A 23,612-nucleotide genomic window follows, 5' to 3' on the forward strand; every position below is an offset into this window, starting at 1 on the left:
TAACTGATTTCATATCAGTAGTTTCTAGATGCAAACCTGCATTTTATGCAGTTCATACTGTATATCTCCACCTTTCATATCCTGTCCCTAGGACTTACAACTGTTGCTTTTCATTCCTGACTTAGAAGAAGAAAAAAGTCTGGACAGTGACTGCACAGTTGCAGTATTTAACAGTGGAGATATCAGCAATGGAGGTTCACATTCATGTGAGGGGAAAAAACAACCCATCTGGACACATGCTGCATACCTCTGTGGTGACAGTGTCTACTTCTTGTTCGTCTTTACTGCTAGATCGATACATGCAACATATTCTACATCATTCCTAAAGCTCATTTCGTCGTTTTTTGTTTTTTACAGATTTTCACTGAAAAATATCAGGTTTATTTTCAAAGACTTTTTGTTTAATTTAAACTCATATCAACTGAATTTTATGTCCACATACCCAAACTGCAAGATCACACTGATCAGTAAATTATTCGTCCTTTTAAAAAAAGAGGTCCTTCTCCAAATTTTTACTTTAAAAACGGCTTTTAATCCAGATTTTTGTATTATTGACTCTATCTATCAAATCCAAATAACTGCCTTTAAATTCCTAGTTGATGTTTATTAAAAAACCAAAATAATGACGCCTAATGATTCCTGATCCACTTTCACCGGAACTCCTGCCAGTGCCGAAGACATACTCTGCTAGATATACCCTGCTAGGCGTGACCATGAGTGAATTACCATAGTGTATCCACATATTTTATACTCCATTTTGGCTCTAATTTAATCTTACTTCCATTCCTCTCCTCATCTAAGTCTCATCTTTCTCTAATATATTCCCATTGCCAAGGGCTGAACACATTTTAGCATAACATCCATCTCATTAAAACACTTTAAGGTTAATTCAGATGGCCAAATTTGAGGTCTGGGAAACAATTACCCTTATGGTTAATTAATTCATAGGAACATGATTTAGAAGAGTGTGCTGGCCTTCAAGGCATGTTCCTCCACTTTATCTGACATACTGTAAAAGATAGCAGGCTTTCTCAAACGGGAACAAGGCTCAGATGCAGGCAGTGATATCACAGCCTTCATTAGGCAACAGCATGGGAGAATGTAATTCTGACGGGTCAAAAAGACAAAATTTCCTTCCTGTGGTTCAATATTCATCAGCAGATTTTACTACATAATATTCTCCTCATTTGTTTCTCAAATAATTATACGTTGGCTGGAAGAGAAGTGGTTTAAATCACCTCTGATTCTGCACAGCGGGATGGCAGCAGCAGCAATATGAGTACCTGCCCCTGGAAGCACAGGTAAAGAAAACAGAAGATGAGAGCAATAATGAAGACTCATAAACAGGGACAGGGAAGCAACATCCTTGGTAACACTGTGACTGTTATATTGCTGAGTCACCAAGCATCTCTTAGGGAAATTCTTCCAAATATTCAGTATTGTTTTCCTCAGACTGTGTCTTGTTTGAAATCTCAGGCTGCTCAGTTTGAGGAAAAACAGATGACCTCACCGTGACCCACACTTTTTTTTTTTGTTTTTTTTTGAGCCTGCACACGCTGAATTTCCCCGGAGCTTCAACCTCAATCTGAATTCAGCCAGTGTTCAGTCTGCATAGAGGGAAACTGCAGCGAGAGCACTCTTTCAAAGCATTTTTTTCCTTTTTATCCCTGCCTTGTCATCTCACCATCTCACAATGTAGAAGTTCTTGTACTCCCACACACATTATCCTACAGGGAATTTTTTCTGCTTGTGTCCAACCTTTTTGAGAACATTGATTGTGGCATTTGGAATCATTAGTTGATGACAAATCTGTGAACAAAGTCAGAACGGCGGGATATGACTAAAGTTTAGACTTAGTTGAGTTCTATAACGCTGAGGGAGTGGTGATGTGTCGTGAAAGCACAGGAGGGTTGAGTCTTTTGAATAGAGAGGTTCTTTTCATCTGCATATTCCGGTTTCATCTCAAGATGAGACAGATTTATGGAAAGCCTAATTTGTTATGAGTGTCTATCTTTCTGTGAAGAAAGGTATGCACAAACTTTTTGGGGGCAGGGGCATCTTAACTGCAGGAATAGGATTTGTTTTACCTGATAATTCACATTAGAGTAGCTAATGAGGTAACCACAGGCACTTTTGGACATGCCAGAAGGGCAGCTGAGCCAATGGATTGGGCTACCCAGAAGGGTACTATGGCCAGGGGCACTTGGGCCAACTGTAAAGGCAGTTGAATAAACTAGATGGGCAGCTGGCCCAACCTGAGCGGTACTGGGGGTATCTTGAGAGACACTTGGGCCGAGCAAGAGGGTTGTTAGGGCCACCTAATGGGACAGTTGGGCCACCCACAGGGGTCCTTTTGTCACTCATATGGTCACTTGTATAAACTGTTGGCAGCTGGACACCAGGGGCTCAAGTGCCAGTGGCCCACCTGGGCTGACAAGAAGGGCAGTAACACTGACCTGAGGGATACTTCAGCCCACCAGAGGCCATTTATCCAATCGTATGGACCCTTGAGCAACCAGAGTAGCAGATGGACTAACTAGAGTAGCCCTTGGGTAATTTAGAGGGGCTGTTTAGTCATCAGCATGGGTCGAGGGCTACAGGGATTCCTGGGCTTACTAGAGGGGGAGTTTGGCCAGCCTGAGGTGCATGTGGGTCAAACTGAGGGGCACTTGGACAGACAGAAAAAGATAGACCAGAAGAGTACCTGATCCAACTAGAGGGGCAGTAGCATGACCAAATGGGAAGTTGGGCCAACCAGAGGGGCAATTTTGATCCCTCAAGTGCCCCTGTAGTTTCACATTAGGGCAAAACTGAAGCATGTTGAGTCCTGCTTGGGCAAATTTTTTTCTTTCCCAACCTGTCATGTATTTTAATTTCTATCCAGGGCTTAACATACTATTTCTTCTCCAAAACCCAAGTGACCAGTCTCCGATTGGAGACGGAGCTGTCCTTCGTCTGTTTGTGTGTCATCAGAACAGCTTCACTGTACCAATTTAGCTTTCACTCACTGTTTCTTCCAATTGCAAAGTCCTTGTCCTTGAGTCACTCCAGGAGGTGAGGGGAGATTCAGAGAAACAGAGGGAGGAATGAGAGACACATAATGAAGAGAGACAAAGAAGAAAGGGAAAGGCGACACAGAGAGCAATGTGTCCCCAGCTCATTAGCAGCCTTCAGACAGTCTTTGGTCAAATCAAAACCTGCCAACAGAGCATACAGGCCCGGATACTGGCACTTTGATCACCCCCACCCGTCATTCATGACTACAGCCTACACCACCTGTCTGCTGCTTTTTTTTTCTGACTCAATTTCATGTTTCTGTCTCGAGTGTCACATTCATCAGCACTTTCAAACAAGTTGTCATTGTCATGTCAACAGTAAGCTCTACACGTCTTTGAGTGCCAGTTAAGGTTCAAAAAGAGATCAGGGAGGTATTGTGTAGTGTTTGATTTAGCAAATCAATGTAATAGGGTGTTAATGTGGCTTTAATAACGTGTTAGTCACTTGGCTATATCAAGGACAATGCGACATCTCAAAGACATTTTATAGTCTAAGTTATTCATGCTGATAACATTGTGGAGTACAGGCTCTGATCTGAGGCAATGTGGAATTAAAATGGCTGCCAAACCCCCATTGAGGACACACACAAAAAACATACATCAAAGAAATAATACTTTTTAGAAGCCTACAATCCTTATTACAGCCTGATTTAAACAACGTTTTAGTCCACCTATGTGACTCACTGTGTTAACTCCACCGAGAGAAACCGCAACAGGGATGGACCATGTGATGGATCGCTTAAAAAAACAGTTAAAAAGTCTTTGCTTGCCCATTTCTCACTGTGGGGACCCAATTAGATGCCAGGAACTGTATTGACCAGCAAGGGTCTGTGTGTATGTCAAAGACAAAAAATTATCAGGTTTCATCTCTCTCTCTCCCTCATGCCCTGCATCCCTTGCCTCCAGCATGTGTCTGCTGTCTCAGATAATCCGTCTCCATTTTCCACCCCATCAGCCACCCTGTAATGATTATGTATAGCTAGTCAGTCCTATTGATCATCTGTAGCCTGATTCCTTTTTAAAAAAAAATCAATTTTCTTTTCAATACACTGTAGTGGTAAAGCTATCAAACAGAGCCCAGTTATGACATGACATGCATACACTTTTGCCATTAGGTTGCCAGTATTTGTGCTGTTATTGTAATTTATAACAAGGAACATGGTGACGTGGTTAGCTTAAATCTTTCTGCCTCTATATTACTGCCAGCAGAGTTCAGGATGTTGTAGGCTTTACTGCTGGACTGAAGATGTACAAAATGTTGATACATTGGTCATGTAACTCAGGCAAAAACCTGCCATTGTCAATTCACTCTGTAGTCAAGTAGATGCTTAAAATCCAAATAATAAGGCATTGTATCTGCTTTTGTGGAAGTGTGTGCAAATCCTTGAGTGTTTTTGCATGCACACTGATGTAGCCAGTGTTTAGCCAGAAGAAAGACCCAGAAGAGCACAACAATAACAGTGTCAATCATCTGGCTTTGAGCAGGACAAATCACACTGCAGCACCTTGTACACCCTCCACTGCAGCTTTCTGGGGATTAGAGCTCCTTGTGTTTGCTTTCAGGCTCCTATAATACAGTCCCTGCAGAGGCGAACACTACACCTCCTCCATATGGCCATTAACTGTATGTCTCTCTCTCTCTCTTTCTCACCCTCTGTTGAGCCCAGGAGTCACACGGAGAGTAGCTGGGATAATAAATCCAGATGTGAGCACTGCCCTTGGGTTAGCCGCACTGAATAAATGGGCTTGTTCCCACCCTGCAGTCAGAAATGCTCAACACATGCATGCTGTACTCATATACAAACACACATACACTGTGGTTTGGTAGTTAAGTAGTTGAAACCCTATGGGGTATTCAGAGAATCGCTGAGTTTCGGGTTGTTTTCAGAATGAACTTTATCCCAGTTTGGTTTATCAGGGTTGACACATAAGCCGTAATTCTTCTTTAATTCTGTGAGCTGTATTTTGAAAGCTGTTTTAGGTGCTTATTTATTTTCTCCCAACATGTGCTGTAAACCTCTGAATCTCAGACGTAACGATGTGTGTATTAGATAAACAATAATGTGCCTTTCTTGCTTAATTGGGTTGAGTGTTTTGCTAATGTGCCAGATGAAATGGCTGTGCACTCAATTAAAATCCCGCCTTTTGTTTTCATTTTGAGATACTGCCATGAAATAGCAGGAATTCTAATGAGTGTCAGACTTTTCAAAGCTGATGAAACTATAATTAATTTTGTGACTAATTTGCATTTGCAGGGATGTTTTCCCATTGATCTGGTAGAACCTTTTCATGGACAAAAGTAGCATTTGTATTTACCTTTAAATGATCTGGACCTGTGCACTCTGGGTGCCGACAACAATGTGCTTTCCTCCCCTCTAAGCCCCAGATTTTGTGATCTGCTCTGATTAACAGTAAGCAGCTTAGTTCAGACGGGTAGAAGTCCGATATTTTGCAATGCAAGGTGGAGAGGTTTTTGGATTAGATGGGTGCAATGAAACAAGAACATCCAGGAATCTGGGGATCTTCCAGATGATGAAAACCTGCAGGACAAAGTCATTTGTTCTGGACATACTGAAACAGACCTGCACTGTGAGACCTGTTGGCTCTTTACAGCAGTTTCCATTGTGGCAGATAGTATTTAAAGGATAATACAGCTTTATTACAACTTGGGTCTTTTATTTGTGGTTTTGGCCTTCATTTCCATCAGTATTCCTGTACTTTGGGAACATGGCAACATCATTTAAAAGAGGCCTGACAGGTGCTCCTTTTTTATGCTCCTTAGAAGCATAAAAACTAGTCCAAGCAGCAAATTTTATTGACTGCGGGAGCTGAGGGCAGGGTGACCTCAGCTTGACAATTGGCCCTACTGACGTGTGAAGTGAAGAGACTCTGAGTGCTGTTCTGTTCCTGAACCCCGACCTGCCAAAGCAGGAGAACAAGAGGGAAGACCGTTTCCCCAAAGGGATCGATGAAGAATAATCTTAATTAGCCTTTAGATGAACACATCTGTTATAAAAGCCAGAAATAATGACCAAAGCTCTGCTTTATGAAAGCAAAAGTGGGAATGAGGGAATTTAGTAAAGAAGAGAGTTGATATCTCTTTCTCTGCCTTTGTATAATATCCTATCTATAGAGAAAGTCTACACAGTGTAAGGTTTGAAAAAAATCTGATTTGATCCATTTGATCCATAAGGGATTGTGTGCCCCCCCCCCCACAACACACATGAATACATTTTCCTGCATTCATTTACTTCTGTATCAAAATGGCAAATAACACATTATGATATAATTGGTTATCATGCTTTCCATAACAACGGTAGTCAAACAAAAATGAATAAAAAGTGAATATTTAAATCAATGCATTAAAATACATTTAATTCATTAGCAGTTAATGTTGTATTTGCATCTTTACTAAAGTGCACTGACTTTTCTGCCTTTTCTGTAATTTATGTTCAGTTGTAGCTTCTTTTAGGGGAAATGTTCTTATTACACATATAGTTTGAATTACTTTTTTTTTTTTTTTTCTGAATAACATACATGAGAGGTTGAGGTAGTGTTTTGTTTTGTTTTTTTTCTTGCTTCCGCCTCAGGTAGTTTCTGCAGATGTTCCTTACAAGCTCCTCCAATCAGAGCCTGTATGTAGCCTGAGAGGCAAAATCCAGGGCGGAAAACAGTCCAAAAGCACTTTCTGCTACTTTTGCATATAATGATATTCATAGGAACATAAACCAGATGAGCATACAGTATAAAACTTTTTATCAAGTGTTGATGGTGTTTACTCATCTGGATGATGGAGGCAGAACCGAAAGAAAATACTTCTTGGAGATGTTTTAGAGAGCAAATCAAACTGCAAAGGTGTAAAGTGGCAGGCAACAATAAGGTTTTGAAAATGGGGGGACATTTCCCCAGATCCCCAGTGGGCATTATGTCCTTGGTTTTGATCTATGAATGTTTTTCTATTTATTTTGTCGTCCAAATTTGTCCATTTTATTAGGCTGCTAGTATATTGTAAGAAATTACAAATATTCAGAGATATTTGAGGGAAAAAAACTAAAAGGGACTGAAATGCAAGTAATAGGAATAAAAATGAGCATAACCAAACAAATAAACAAAAAGGAAATAAACTCAAACAACCCCAACACCCTTATATTCTTGAAACCAGTCCTATGAATTCCACCCACTCTTGAATATGTTTTAATAAAATGCAGTTTTCTGATCAGCATCTGTGAAATTGTGTGTGTGTGTGTGTGTGTGTGTGTGTGTGTGTGTGTGTGTGTGTGTGTGTGTGTGTGTGTGTGTGTGTGTGTGTGTGTGTGTGTGTGTGTGTGTGTGTGTGTGTGTGTGTGTGTGTGTGTGTGTGTGTGTGTGTGTGTGTGTGTGTGAGAGAGCGAGAAATAAAGGTGCTTGAGTTCAGCCCAGTTGCCGTAGCCTTTCGATGGCCAGTAGCTGTTTATGAATGGATGGGATAGAGTGTGTTTTGGGATCCCTCCAAGAATCAAAGAAGAGTTTGGAAGTAGACGTCAATGCATTTATCTGCTTCACTGTTCATGCCCTGTCCTGTGGCAGTCAAACACTTCTAGTGTTATAGCTGTCACTGCATTTTTATAAGCAAATGGGTGGAGAGGAGGGGTGGCTGTAAAGTGGGATTCTGTGTTGGAGACAAGAGCATTGTGTTAGAAAAAAACTGTCTTGTTTCTCTGTGATCTGCCTACACCGATCAAATAATGTTTCCTACCAAGTTTACCCCCCTAAATATACAGTCCTAGTTAAAATTATTGGCACCCCTGAATTTGAATTTGAGTTTAGAATATCTTCAGAAATGAGGCAAATGAACAAATTTCGTATAATCAAAATATTTGTATTAAATGTCCAAGGTTACTGAACAAAAGAAAATTAAAAAAACTTTCAATATAGTGAAATAATACAAACACACAATGTACCTCAGATGCATTTATTGGCACCCTTCACTAATATTTGGTTTCAGAACCAACAATGGCAGCCTCTAAACCTTTCCTGTAGCCATGTAGAAGCTCCTTGCACCTGTCTGCTGGTAGTTTCTGCCTCTTTTCCATTGCTCTCTCCAAAGGGCTTCAATGGGATTTAGGCCAGGAATAACACTGGCCAGTTTAAAACAGTCCATCTTTTCCTTTTCCACCATTCTTTTGTGCTGCTGGATGTGTGCATTTCGTTGCCTATAATGAAACCGAAGCATTCTCAGAAAGCTCTACTGTGGTTTCATCTGTCCATGCACCATTATCCCAGAGAGACTGCGGCTTATCTAAGTTTTGCCTTTTTTGTGCCTTTCTTTCAACACTGGTGTCCCCCTTGGCCTTCGACCATGGAGCCCTACTCGGTTTAGTGTGCAGCGTATGGTACGGGCTGAACCCACCACACCAGATTGCTCCAGGTCAGCCTGAAGGCCTTTAGATGTCTTGCGTGGTGTCTTTTCCACAATCTGCATCAACCTTGGCAGACTTCTCTCATTCATTTTCCTCCTAGCACCACGTCCTGGAAGCATCTTAACAGTTTTATGACTGCGTAACGTCTTGATAACAATACGAACTCTTGAAACAGGGATTTCAAGGTCCTTGGTGACTGCCTTGTAGCCTTTGGACTTGTGTTGTTTTTAGATAATAGCATTTCTGATGCTCTCAGACAGCTCTCTTGTCTTCCTCATTGTGAAAAAGAAACTGGAAACAGTCAGCCCCTTTTTATGCAGTAGAATCATCATTCATTGGTTAATTCAGGTAATTGAAATTCATCATTCAAGGATGCCAATAATTACGTCATTCGTAGATTTTATGTCTGTATTTTTTATTTCACTACATTTAAAATATTTTTGTTGTTTTTTTTGTTCAGTAACTTTGGATATTTTTATTAAATATTCTGATTATACGAAAGTGGTTAATTTACATTTATTTCTGAAGATATTCTAAAAACTGTACTTAAAATTCAGAGGTGCCAATCATTTCAACCAGGACTCTGTGTGACATTGTGTTTCTGTGGAAAGTTTAACGTCGGTCAGGATAATCTCAAACACTAGTGTAAATGGAGATGAGGAAACACTCGTTTAGTTCAGTACTAAAGTCCAGAACTCAAGAAAAGATACTTATTTCCTCTCCACCTTTGTTCCCACATTCTGCTCCGACCTTCTCTAAATCCCTTCAACTCCAACTGAGTCTTGTCTGCATAACCGCAGCACTTCCCTTATGACCATTAATCCCCTTCAGACAGCCCACTCTCACAGTTCCCCCTCTTGCTGTCCACTGTCCGTCTTCCACAGGTCCATCAACACCCACCCACCCACACGCCTCTCTCAGCGCTTCTTCAACTTTGCACTGCAGCAACATACATTATCTGATGTCGGCATATATTAAACAAAGGCAGGATGAATGCCATTAATGCGTATTAGTGTGCCCATTTAGAATAAATTAGCTCTGAGTGCTTGGTGGTGATGCTGCAACTGTAGAATATGTTACTCTGGGTATTTTCATAAATGTTCCAGGACCGTTTGCCTGTTTGTTATATTATATGTCCTGATCTTATCTTACTACAGACATATTGTATCAGCGTTGCCATACGTGTTGATAAATATGCAATAAGAAATAGCAGTAAATACACAGTATGTTTTATGAGATGCATTATTGTGTATAATTGACCCTTGTTTTCTTAAATCAAGTGTTGCATATATTTTGTGTCATTTGTGTTTTATATATAGTTTTTTTTTATTGTAATGTATTGATTCTCACCAAAGTTCAGTTATAATAATACTTATTTTTGCTACTGTCATCTTATATTGATTTGATTGTTCAGCTACTAGTACTAGAGATCGACTCATACTGGATTTAAACATAAACGCATGACACAAACATTCTTATTAATTTTCTTACACGCACAGACGCAGACACATTCGCTGTATGTATACACCATTCAGCCAGGACATTAAAAGCGGTGCCTGGTTTTAGTGTTGTGGATGATTGGTGTACGTACTTTGCGGGATATTTTACAGTGTAAGCATGAACTTCTCAGCGCTCTCTGGTGGACAGATTATGTAACGGCAACACTGCTCTTGAATGAACTCAAACCAATCTTTTTCATTTCTGTGTTGCGATTTCTTGTTACTTATCAGCTGACACACGGTAAATTGAGATGTATTGGTTCTCTGCTCTGTACATATCTTTGTTGTAACTTTTCAACTACCTAATTTGAGAGCTTTTTGTCAAAAATGTTTATGTTGTGTTTATGCTTTAAAAAACAAAAAACAAAATATTCTTTCAATATAATAATTGGATGGTTTTTATTTTCAAGTATCAACATCAGCCTTAAAAAAATCCAGTATCTGTTTGGGGTCTCATAAATTCACACAGCACAGTATATAGATGGTGTGTAAGTCTGAATGTTTTTCTTTCTGTGTGAAAACCTGTCGTGTGTCTCATTTTTCTTGGGGTAGTTTGATCTGTCACTGTCTCTCCAGGTCTCTATCCCTCTGTTCTTTGCTCAAACTAGATCTTTTTGTTCCTTTTTTTTTTACAATGCATTGCATATTCAGAAGAGGCAGCATGTAGGTATCTTAAAACGACACGCACCTCCCTGGCTGCATGAATCATCCTTTACTTTCTACTTATCTTTTGTGTTTTTACTTTTAATTTTTTTGAAGCTTTTACTTCTTTATGGGTTCTGCGTTTTTGGTGTTTTCCCCTGTTATGTTCTAGTTCAACATATGTCTTGATACAAAGATGAAATACTTGATTTATGAAGATTTTATTATCATGCTGTTCCTGTGTGTTTATTAGCAGTAGCGTTGGTAATAATAGAAACCCCTTCATATTTTAAATTAGTTTTGTTTCTGTTTTCAAGATATGTAGATTTCTCAATTCACTCTTTGATTTTTGTCATTTGTTCTGTCTGTGCTGCATATTTCTGTAATGTTCTTTTGATTTTGTCACTGTTTTGAGCTGTCTGCTTCGTCAGCATCATGACAGATGTTCCATCTTGTCCATTGCCTCCTCCTCCTCCCTCGACACCATTACACCTGTCTCTCATCTGTTCTGTGTGGCTGCATGGTCTTTTTTGCACGATGTATGTAGCTCTCACAGATATTGGAAAGATTTAACATGACTCTCTCTTTTCTCTCTCCCTACTCCCCTCCCTCTTTTTTTATTGTCTTTCTCTTCTTTGTCCTCTCTCTGCAGGGGAGGTGCTCTTTCAGATGGCTGAAGTGCACAGACAGATCCAGATCCAGCTTGAAGAGATGGTGAGCATGTGGTGATGGTGATGGTGTTGCTAAAATCAGCACTACTTAAGCTACGGGTTGGGAGCCAAACAGATTGTGGGCCTCTTTCTTTAGAGTCTCCACATCACAGGATATATTTTAATATTTAATACTCAGCAAGACAAACTCTACTTGAGCAGGTTCTGATGTATTTTCATTTTCCGAAGGCAGCAACTTCACTAAAGTACGGTTTGTGTACTGGTTTTCTGATACGTAAATTGCAGCCAATACAGACTGAAAACATTTTTCAGTTGAGTTTCCCAAAAGATCTTTGTTTGAGTCTTCCGAAGAGTAAATTGGCCAGTTTTGGCAACGTTAGCCGGGGACATTCAGTCAACTGAGAGAAGAAGGTTGGGAGCAGTCTAGCATTCCTTACAATCTAAACTGATAGAAGTTCCTGCTTTTTCAGCAAATATCCTGCTGATAGTAGTTTAAGCAAATATTATGTCTCCCATCATAGATAAAGGGGAAAGAAAAAGGGTGAGAGGTCACTGAGTTAACAGTAGAAGTGCTTTTGCATTTTTTGTTGTTGTTGATCATTTAAAATGCATAATGTGGGTCTAGCAGATCGTCGGCAGAAAGCAATACAGAATATAATATGTACGGTCTATAAACAAACACGTTCCTTGGCGACACACACTATACATGTACAGAGACAACAGATTGACGTTGGCGTGCATTTTACATGTCATCCTCCCCTAATCCGTTGGGTGTGACATTTCCGATGGCAACACAAATATGTCCCTTCAATTCATTCTTGCACCACAAAACTGCAAGGTTACATTCCTTCTTGAAAATAGTCAGCTGTGATTAAGTATGGAACAACTTGAGGTTTAGTTTATTTTGTCTTTGTTGCATTGCTTTTGAGCTATTTGTTTGTGTTTTGCAGCTCAAGTCTTTCCACAACGAGCTGCTCACAGAGCTGGAGAAGAAGGTCGAGCTGGATGCACGCTACCTGAATGTGAGATTCCCGTCTTGATGTACAATTATATAGAGACAAAGTCCCAGCGTCTTATTAAGCTAGTCTCTGTTTCTCAAGCCAATGTGTAAAGTAAAAAGGCCTAACCGTGCTCCACGTCACTTAGGCCTCTCCAGGGAATGAAATTATGGGGAATACAGTATAAACCATGTTCTCATAAAATCCTTAGCCAGAGACAAAATGCACACTCTCTTCTTAATTTCCCACCGGCTTTCATCCAAACCACTGCAGCAAGTTACATAAATTACTTCCCACGCTGCCTTGTGAATTATGACTCATTCTGTGACAATTAGTCAAAATGAGTTTAGGAAGAAAAAAAAAAAAAAATTTAAATAGACAAATTAATTTATAGTGATCAGTAGGATTGGAATCACTCTCAAAACATGTTGTCGTCCTAGACAGGTGATGTACCAACATGTTTGGACGGCTCTTTAATGTATATCATTCTGATCATTACAGTGAAAAGTGATGATGTATTCAGATATAGGGGCACTTAATGTATTCATGTTTTAAATTTGATCAGTATGTTTCTTTAAGCTGTTAGTACATACACATGCAGCACGTATACATAGTGTTAGTGCTGTGATTGACTGGCTACGTATCAGTATTATAGTGTACCCTGCCTCTCGCCCAGTGCATGCTGGGATAGGCTTTAGTCCCTCTGAACATGCACCGTATAATGAAGAAGAATAGAAAATGGGTCAACTTACGGATGTAGTCAACAATTTGGTGACACTGTAACAAATTGTAGAAAATAACAGATTTTGGCAGCCCTATACCAAGAGCATTAGAAATTAGACAGTAAACATTTTAGACTAAGAAATTTTGAGATTGTGACCATTAATACATTTTAGATGTTACGCTACCAAATTTGGGAATTTTACAACTTGGGAAATTTGGAGTGGCTCTACCAAAGTTGGGGATTTTGTGGGCACTTTAACCGCAAATCCACATAGTGGGATTATTCCAAATATCAAACTTTTGGGGCACTAAACCAAAGTTTACAATTTTTGGGGACTGTACAATTTTGGGGAGCTCCAGGAAATCCGAATCAATAATTTTGGCTTACTAGAAACAAATCTTGACCGAGGTCCCAAAAAGACTTGTGACAAAAAGTAAGTGTTAGACCACTATGGATAGAGAGGTCCGAGTCAAGAGGAAAGAAAAAAACTGCTGAAAGGAGGAGGAGAAATAACCAATGCATCATAATCCCACGGCACCATCCTGTCAGTTCTTCTGTCATCATGCTGCACCAATCGGGCAGTAAAACAGAAACTGACCACTTGAAAGGGCTGTACAGTATCGCCTTGTAAAATATCATCTGTGGATTCTCAGACATGCGAGTACTGCTGTGCCCCCGCTGACTTTGTACTGCCCCCCTCAGGCTGCGCTGAAAAAGTACCAGATGGAGCACAAGAGCAAAGGGGAGAGTCTGGAGAAGTGCCAGGCAGAGCTGAAGAAACTGCGCAGGAAGAGCCAGGGCAGCAAACACCCCTCCAAGTATGGAGACAAGGAGATGCAGGTCAGTCTGTGTGTGTGTGTGTGTGTGTGTGTGTGTGTGTGAGAGTTACTGCATCGTGCTCATGAAAGTAAATGTCCTTAGATGTGTGCATGTGGCTGAAGTGCCAGAGGTTTTGAATGGTGCAAAGTACAGATCATGGTGCCTCTTTGGTTTAGTGAGGCTTCTTCTATGGATCAATGGGGAATAAAACAGACGTCTTGGCTCTGTGGCTCATAGAGGATCCTTATGGCCAACCGGAGGACCACCTTTTAAAAACGCATAACAGCATGGCTGCAGCAGCCAGTGCCAAGAAAATGTGATCCCATAGGCTTCAGCCCAGTATGTGTTACAGACAACCTGCCACTCAGCCTCTAGACAAATATCTGTATCTCATAATTCACTTCATTTTTATTTCAACAAAGTCGGAACTAGACTCAACAACGCAGACTTTTTGTGTACCCATGCTTTCTCCTCTGTATGTACCACACACTCTACTCCTCGAAGAGTTAGCTTCCAGATGTTTTTCCCTCCTCCTGATGGGATTTGAGCTTCAGTGCGGCTGGTAATCCGTGACTGCTGCCGATGCTGATGTGATAGGACGTGCTGAGCTAAATGGAATGAGACCCCCGACTGGGAGCGCGCATAGTTTGTGTGCCAGTCTGAGAGGTTCTTCGCAGTGAGAGGAATGGGAGATAGCCAAGGTTGTGACTCAAACTCGGTGTCAAACATTTGAGTTTGATTCTTTTTGCTCAAGGTTATGTGGGCTGAAGAGGAAAAATAAATGCACAAATCTGATCTATGATTGTTACCATGGTTGAAAATACTTGTAGTATAGAGGAAAACTTAATTTAAAATAGTTTTTCAGTCTGTAGCCTTCATCAAGGTCATGAAACAACACTTGCGTAGTACATTTAAATGGAGGGATCATTTAAAAAAAAAAAAAAAAGAAATACAACAACTAATCACAATGAACTTAATACAGTATTCACAAAAATCATATTTATGGTCATGTCTTTTTAGATGTAACAAATAGCTGACATGAACAGGTGAGGGGTGTTACTAAATTTGGGTTCTAAAGTGTGTAATATAAATATGTATTTCTTAAATGCTTCAAATCTTAGTAAAAAAAAAAAAAACACCTAAAAAAAAAGAAAAACACCTAAAACAAGGTTTTACCGAAAAAACACATTTGGAAAAACTATACTGTGAAAGAGCAAAACACACATTATTAGAATTTACACTGATCGGCCACAACATTACAACCAGTTATTAAAAATGCAGTGTTTAACCAAAGTTTCACTACTAAGTACTCCCAAAACTTTCACGGTTCACATCTATTTCATTAGTTGCTACACTCTATCACCGTTGTATAATATCTGTTTATGATATCCAGGGCAGGTGAATGGGTTGAGTGAAGCATTTTCGCTCATGTTCAGGTCACTGCTTAAGCAGAGGCGTGGGGAGGCGGCGCAGGTCTCTGTGCACCGTCTGTAGGTGTTTTGGTGACACGTGGTGGTCGGGCCCTCTTACACAACCTGCCCAGGAGACGCCGCTGTGATGTTCTGTCCGTCCAGTCAGAGAGACGGAGCATAAGGAGACAAAGGGGAGGGTGAAGAAGAGTTTAGTATTTAGTATGCTTCACGCTGTTGTTTTTGTTGGGTGTGTGTATACAGTATACATGCAATCGCCTATAGATTAACAGTAATGGGCATTCATCTTTAGACGATTTTTCGCCTTGTCAGCACTTAAAGCATCAAAAGTGACGCAAACAATTAAACTCAGAATGGAGCAGGGAATATGGGGTTTCATCCGCTGACAGCCTGTCTCCACAATGTTGCAAACAGCAAAACACCTGCTCCTCTGCAGCTCCGCCGTGACCTCTGAACAGGCATCACGTGGAGTTACGGTATTTTCTGTTTATGAACTTTGTAATCCAGCAGTGCACTTCTTTAGATATGACACGCAGTTAATTCTTTTTCTTCACATTGCCTATTGCTGGATGAAGGAGTGAAAAGTTGCCAACAGCAGGCAAAAAAATCTTGAAGTCAAATTCGATTCAGGATTGAAGTCTGATAAACAAATGAATCGGGTAGTAAAATGAAGCCTCGTGCAGCTCCGCATCGTCTCCAAACTCAGATCAGTGCTCTCCTCTTCTGACCTAGAGAGAGTCATCCATGCCTTCGTATCGTCCCGCCTTGATTACTGCAGCTCATTGTATTTTGGAATCGCTCATTGTTGTTTATCTCCTCTCCATCTAGTTCAAAATGCAGCAGCAGGAGATTTAACAAAAAAGAGGGAGCACATTACCCCCGTCCTCGCCTCCCTGCACTGGCTGCCTGTTAGCTATGGAGCTAATTTTAATATCCTGATGTTTGTCTACAAGGTGCTACAATGGCCTCGACCCTTCTTACGTTACAGAACTCCTCTCCCCGTATCACGCTGTCAGAGACCCGAGATCATCGGACCAAAGACTTCTGTCTGTCCTGGGATCTAGGACCAAGTGTTATGGGTACAGGGTTTTTGGTATCGCTGACCCAAGACTGTGGAGCTCTCTTCCTCCCTCCATCCAGGTCTCCCCCACTATTGAGATTTTCACGAGTTGTCTTCAAACACGTTTCTTCCTTAACTTTCAACTGTGGCTAACTTAACCAGATCAGATAGTTCCCCTGAAGTCTCTGTAGCTCTGTTTGGGCAATTTGTGTTTTGTGTGACCATGTGTCTGTACCATTAATGTTGTTGTTATTATTATTATCATCTTCACTCTGATTCCTCGTCTCCTCTGTTGTGTTTCTTTCTATGTGTTCTGTAAATACTTTGCAAAATTGGATAGAAGGGACACTATTAAAATTAAAACTGCGACATAGGTGAACTGATACTGTAGCAGACGCTCTGTGGTTGTGACTCATCATTGAAGTGCAGAGAAAACATGGTGTCAGAGGTTAATGCCTAATTGTGCAGCACTTCCATAGGCCGAGGCAGTTGCCCCACACTGCTCTGTGGGAGCAGCAGGGGAGGTAATTATTGTGTAATTGTTAGTGTTGCTGCAATGGATGGCCGGTGGAGCGTGAAAGGGGCTGTCGTTACAAAAATCGATACAGGGAGCTGTGAGGAACGACAGCTCGGGAAGGTTCAGCCCCAGAGTCTTGCAGTTCCTCTGGGCTTTAATGGCTTATTGGCTATGAAAGATCCACTCCCAGCTGAGAGGCCGGGCCTTCCTCCCAGTGCCTGTTGTTTCATCTCATGGGGTGAACTGACTGTCGAAAATCTAAATCTTGGCTAATTTGAATTTCAGAGACCAGTGTGTCTTTTATTACCTCCGGCATGAAGTTTGTTTTTTTTTTGATTCGTGTTTGTCTGTTTGCCAGTTAGCAAGATATCTCAACATCTCGTTTACAAATTTAAGTGAAATCTGCTAGAAAGTTCAGCCATGGGCCAAGGGACGTGGGATACGTTTTTAGTGCAGATGTAGAGATTTTTCGAACATGCATTTATTTCTTAATACTGCAAGAGGCAGAACATTTCCACATTTTTCTCATTAACTCTGTGCATTTTGACGCATTTCTTGATCCAGACTCAAATTAAAGCCACCATGTATAGAGTCTTAGAGGTTATAGAATCCTTCAAAATATTTTGACGGCATATGTTCCTTGTGTGAGACAACCCTGGTGAAAATTGCAGTCTATGCAACTTTGCAGTCTTTATAGTCCGTGTTGCTTTCAGCTCATTCATTGTGTCCCATAGTGTCTTTCTTGATACTAACAGAATCTTTATTTCAAAGTCGTGTTGTTGATGTCTTATCAAAGTCCAGTGTTAGGATTGTGCGGCTTTGGCGAAAGTATGCACTCTGAGAACTGTCTAGTCTGCACCTTGGAGTGTTCTGGCGTGTGTTGTGGAGTAGCATGTATATGTACTGAGGGATACAGTGTGTTTAGGTAGCCAGATTCCTGCTATGCATCATATGGGCCCTCATGAGAACCAGGTCTTGGCGGGAACAGGGACACCAGCAGCCTGCACCGTGCAACAGATTTGCCTCTTTGAACGTACATTATGGCATATGTACTGTATGTGCCTGGGTAATTATGACAGACGGCATGTTTGTGCAAATCCTGAAAGTTTGCCTTTGTTCGAATGTGTGTGGGCTTGCTGCATTCGACATTATGAGGCTGTGCACTCCACCAAAGCATCCCACTCTCTTTAAGGCATCACTCCGTTGTCCACCTTTTGTTAATTAAGAGATTCTGCAGTTCACCGGAGCCTTTTTGAGCAGCAAGAAAAAAAACCCCACCTATTAACTAATCACCATTCGTTCTTCCTGCTCATGACTGATGGTAACATTAAAACTATAGTCGATGGAAAGTCACCCATTTACAACATAGACCCTCAGAGGCCATAAAACACTAGGCTGCTGCCTGAGCACAACATACAGTCTGATAAATCCTCTGGTGCATTTGACACTGAAGCCTGATTGGTGGAAAGGGGTAGTCTGTGGCTTCAGATGATGCTAATGTCAAGACATTGCTCGTCCTGCCTCCCACCTCCGCTGGGTTGTGTCCTGCAGAATTTTCTTGTTTTTTGGTGATACAAAAGAATGCAGAGACACTGACATTATGATTAGTAATGAAACAATTCTTCAGTTAATTTCCAGAAGCCAGTGGTTCCCACTTAAGGGTTCAGAGACCCACAAGAGGTCCCCAAATCAATCTGAGTTCCCAGGATAATAACTGGAGTAGAAAATAATAATAAAAAAAACTAATTTCAACTACATAAAACTGTTAATTTTTCCTCTAAGAAGGGAAAAAACTGAACTGCTCATAACTCATACACATGCAACCTGTAGACATTATGCCATATTAAGGGTTGACCACAAGTAACAGGTTGGTAACCACCAGTTAAAGCCATTTATCAAACTAAAATTGCCAGACATTTACAGGTTCCAGCCTCTCAAATGTCAGGATTTGCTGTTTTTCTGTTTTATCTCATCGTAATATCTGTGCATTATTTGTATTATATATGTATAGAATATCTTTGGCTTTTAAACTGTTGGCTAGACAAAAACAAGCCATTCAAGCAACTAGCATCACCTTTTCATTTGTCTTCAGACATTTAATAAATGTATAAACTTTACATAAAGGAGATGAATAGATATTGAAAATCAGTTTCAATATCAGTCCTGATTGAGTTATGTTGGTTGCACTTGGATTGAAAAAGTTGTAGTGGTAGTGGAAGAGGAGACGTTATACATTAGGACTCATAGGGTTTGAGGAAGAGGAAACAATTTTAGTTGCCAGAAGTACTAAGTTTCCTCTTCTCCTGTTATGGTAGAAGACCCTGAGATCTCTCTCTGCGTCTCTTTTTTTCTCCCTTTCACCTCCCCTTTCACAAAGTCACGCTTCAGGCCTATCGAAACACTTTTGGAGATGTTTCTCCATGAGAAATAACACTTAATTGCATCGTTTTGTGGTTCCCAACATGTGAGCGCAGAGTAGTAACACCAATAAAACACCCAGTTAGCATTTGAAAAAAAAAAACTATGCAAAATGCAGAGAAAGTGAGAATTTCCTGCCTTGTGTGAAATATGTGAGTGACATGAAAACACCAGTCTACTCGGTTTTTTTCTGCTTTCTGAGTTCAGAGGAGATGGTAGAACGTCACGAGATAAGAGCTTTGTGTGTTTGTGTATCAAAGGGAACAATGGAGAGAGCTGGTGGAGAGAGAGGAGTGACGAGGTGAGGAATAGAGGAGAACAAAGTGTGACGAGCGTTCGCTCCAGGACCGAAATTAGCTGCACTGTATTAGTGAAAACAGAGAGTCAACTCGTACCCAGTATACCCATGATTTAGGTTCTGGTTTGATTTCAGACGAATCTTACTTTCTCACCATATAGATCTCTCACTGCAGCAGAGATAACTCAAGAAGGCGCTCACTGTATATAGAAATTATGGCCGTCATCAGGCCAGAAACACCAAAACCCATTTCATGCTCAGATCCATTTTTCTTTTAAGCTGACAGGGAGCTTTGGAGCTAGTTAACTCAATTGTCTGTTATTACTTTCATCCTTTTGGCGATTTCTGTTTTTCTTCATCTCAGTGAGACAGAGATTTGTCAGTTTCAGATACTGAGCTGCAGAAAATCAAAAAGGCCTCAATTCATTTGAGCACTACAGGGATTCTTTTACCTCTGCACGAAGCACACATGAAAGAATTTGCGTAGAATCACACAGGGTTTAACATCCCTCTGGTGAGGTTGCTCTAATTTGGAGACAACATCTTAAAAATGTTGTGCTTTTTCACCAAGTATAATTACTGATAAATCTGCCTCAGTGAATGTTTCCAAAACGCTCGCTGACGTATTTCATACTCAGCAGAGGCCCCGCAGCCAGAGTACCAAAGGTTCACGCCATCTTGAATGTGAAATAAGTCAGTAAATACCAGACACACGAGCGCACACTCTCCATCCTTGCGCACCCCTGAAATGCTGATTGTGCTCGCTGTCAGCAGAAACCAGCAGCAGCTTCTGGCCCGATTTTATATTTTGTGTAAAGGAGCTTTAGGCAAAAGGCAGCTGATTGGCAGTGGCAGGAGAGGCCAGTTGGAATCTAATTAGGTCTCCATATCTGAGAGTGATCACAACATGCAGACACTGCATACTACAGGCCTGATGTACTGAAGCAACTTAAATAATGGAAAAGGAACTGAACGGTGGGGAATAAATGTACTTCAAAGTAGTGGTGTTCTCCTGGGACCTGTTATAGAACAGTGCTGTGCTCAGCTTATAGCATTAAAAAATTTCACGGCCTATATACCTAATGATTTTTTTTGCCCCTACGTATTCAAAATGAATATTTAATTTTAAAATGAAATTAAAGGAGATTAATGACAGGGTCCTGTAGGATACATGCTGTATAATAGATATGGCCAGGTGATTCTTTTGGGTTAATATGTCACCTTTTAAGTACCCAAACCTGCAAAGAGCACACAGCAGTCATAGATTCTGGTAATATGATTACATACAAATGTATTCATGTTTGTTCTGGCACCATAAATACCCAACTAAATAGATTTTGCCACAGGACCCCTCTATAGGACAGAGCATTGGGATTAGACAATAACTCCCAACAGAAGTCCTTGGGCAGTTGCCCTCCTTGCCTGGTCAGTTATCCAGCTTAGACACACTATAGGTTGAGTGCTAAAACAATGATTTCATTGCTCAAAGAAAATTGAAAGTCATTTTTCATGCAAAAATGGAAAATAAATACTATTTCTAGCTTCTCAAATATAAAATTAGCTGCTTTTATGTTTCAAAAAATATTACATCACGATTCTCAGTATTTGCGAAGGAGGAAACGTTTTCAAAAATGAAATGATTAATGTCATGCAAAGTACGGTTTATTTGGTCTTAGCTTGTGACCTCGTGTTCTGCCTATTTACCTTCCATTCTGTGAACAGATGCTGTATCTACCTGATCTCAGGTGAGGAAAACCTAATGCTTGGGGTAGAAGAGACAGCTTTGACAGCTTCTGCTTTCTACATGGTGTTATAGCTCGCAGGGCATTCGAGGAAGGTTGTATAATCCTGAGGAATTTAGCAGACTGGTAAACAAAGCGAAGCACACACGAATGAACTCCAGGGTAAACCTATTGATTTCATTCTTAGGACTCTTGTGTGATTTTCTGTTTATTCTCTGTAAACCGCACAGTCTGAATCCTCTGACAGGTTTTCCCTCCCCCATCTCGCTGCCCGTCACTCACTCTGGTGATTGACGGCTCCCTCGTGGTTGCCCTGACCTCAGCACGCTGGTCTGAATCCGATCAACATGGTCGCTTGCTGTGTTTTCGTAGGCTATCCGAGAGCTTTTCCACCTCCACCGTTTGCATGATTCATAAGTGGCCTTCATCTTCCTCTGCTGCCGCCACTTTGGCTTGTCACCATGTAATATCTCACTGTGGGTGATCAGTGCATGTTCAGCCTTTGCGTGCCCACATGAAAGACCTTGTTCAGCTCTTAGAAACTGTTCTTTTCTCGCTAAATGACCATATTTAGGCAGACGATATCCTTTAACTCTCTTCTGGTTTCATTTTAATTTGATGCTCCTACCTCGAAAGTGTAACCGTCAGATACTCCAGAATGACAGGTGACAGATTTTATAGATTTGAGGTGACACTGTGGCTCCTCTATGCGGCACAACAGTGTGTCAACATCGTTTCCCACCAGTGAAACCTACTTAGGAAAGAGACTTTTAGAAGTGTTGAAGAGAGTGCAGGGAAACTGTAATGTGATGATAATGATGTTGTCCTGAATCATGGGTCAAAACTGAAAACAAAAACTCAGCCATTTAGTCTCATTTCCCCATAAAGTAAGTAGCTGATTAATTACAGTGAGAAAATAAAAGAATGACGACCACTTACTAGAAGTTCATTGTTCATCAAAGGGAACAACTACACTTAAAGACAAAAATCAGCTTTTTTTTTTTTTTTTTTTTACACATCTCTTAAACTTATTTCAGACTAAAAATGCGAATACATTCTCATAAAATAAATGCAAATTTAAGAGTAAAAGGTGGTTGAACTTGGCTAAAGCAAGTTAACACAGCTTTCACTAATTAAAGCATCAAATAAAAGGGCCTGTTATAACATAAAAGAACTGGGTGATTCAATCATTAATTTTTCTAATTTTGATTTTCAAATAGTCTAAATACCCTGGCTTGTACTTAAATTTTCCCTGACTGTGAATTATCAGGTGTGTTACAGTGAAATAATAGTCAGTATTTGCAATAAGTGCTTTTAATGACTCTGCTCCACCTTTTTTGAGGCTAATGAGGCTCTATATCTCTTCACCTCATCTCTCTACAATCAGCCAGTGTAGAAGGGTGAGGGGATGAGATTAATTGCTGGGTGTCTCCTGCAGTTGCCTTGTCTTCCCTGTCAATCCTGGGCTATTAGGCTCATTACAGAGACGCGACCAACAGTTACAGAGACAGTCCATCACTTGAAGGGTGTCGCCTCCCTGAAAACCACCAAACCACCCCTCACCTTGCCTGCAGAGGCAACGGACAGCGAGAGTGTAACACAGACTGACAGATCGAGGGGGAGGTGAAGCAGAGAAGCCGTTAGATAAAGCAAAGTTTATGGAAAGTCTTTTCTCTGCACGTAAGAAGATTGTTCTGTAGACTTCCTTGTACCCAACGGAAACCTCTTTTCATCTTATTGTACATTGATTTCCTTGTGTAGTGGAAAACAGATGTGAATAAATGTTTGATGACGCCCAGTGAAGGATAATCAAGCTAACAAGCACCAGTAGATACAGAAGTCAATAATTCTCAGCTTTTGCACAAAACCATAGCCTCACAAGTGCAAAGTTGTAATATTTATTATGATAAGATTAATCTTTTCCCCTTTTCCCAAAACAGCCCTCAACTAAATTGCTGGTTCACTATGAATTTCACATGAATGTCAGACCAAAGCGAGAGAATTTAGTCTGATTTAAAAACATTTCCAGAGCCACACTGGGTCCTTTTTATTATCTCTACTGTGAGATTTATTCAAATATAAACAAATCAAATAGTCATGGGTCAATCAGTTTACCAAATAACTCCTGATGAAGCCTCTCTCTGTCTGCATGAAAGACCATTCTGCAAAATCACCTTCTCATATTATTAATGCATAAAAGTGTTATTTTCCTAAGTGCAAGTGAAACCGGCTCTGCTATATGCCCTTTGACGAGATTCATATTTTTGTGTCCCCACATCTATATCCATAGATCTTAAATTAAAGCCCTCAGCATATAAGCCACTATGTTCACATTGTTA

General features: G+C 40.5%; 1 protein-coding gene across 5 annotated transcripts in view; it reads left to right on the forward strand.

Annotated features, from left to right (window-relative positions):
• The window catches only part of baiap2b (BAR/IMD domain containing adaptor protein 2b), a 72,507-nt gene that overhangs the window by 30,752 nt on the left and 18,143 nt on the right, over positions 1–23,612 (forward strand). For all 5 annotated transcript variants that reach the window (XM_040135126.1, XM_040135127.1, XM_040135130.1 and 2 more), the window contains 3 exons: positions 11,249–11,310; positions 12,218–12,289; positions 13,692–13,829. In XM_040135126.1, coding sequence (XP_039991060.1) covers positions 11,249–11,310; positions 12,218–12,289; positions 13,692–13,829 — 272 coding nt within the window. The remainder of the gene's footprint in view (positions 1–11,248; positions 11,311–12,217; positions 12,290–13,691; positions 13,830–23,612) is intronic.

The sequence above is a fragment of the Xiphias gladius genome, chromosome 9 (assembly GCF_016859285.1).
Source record: "Xiphias gladius isolate SHS-SW01 ecotype Sanya breed wild chromosome 9, ASM1685928v1, whole genome shotgun sequence".
Lineage (NCBI taxonomy): Eukaryota > Metazoa > Chordata > Actinopteri > Istiophoriformes > Xiphiidae > Xiphias > Xiphias gladius.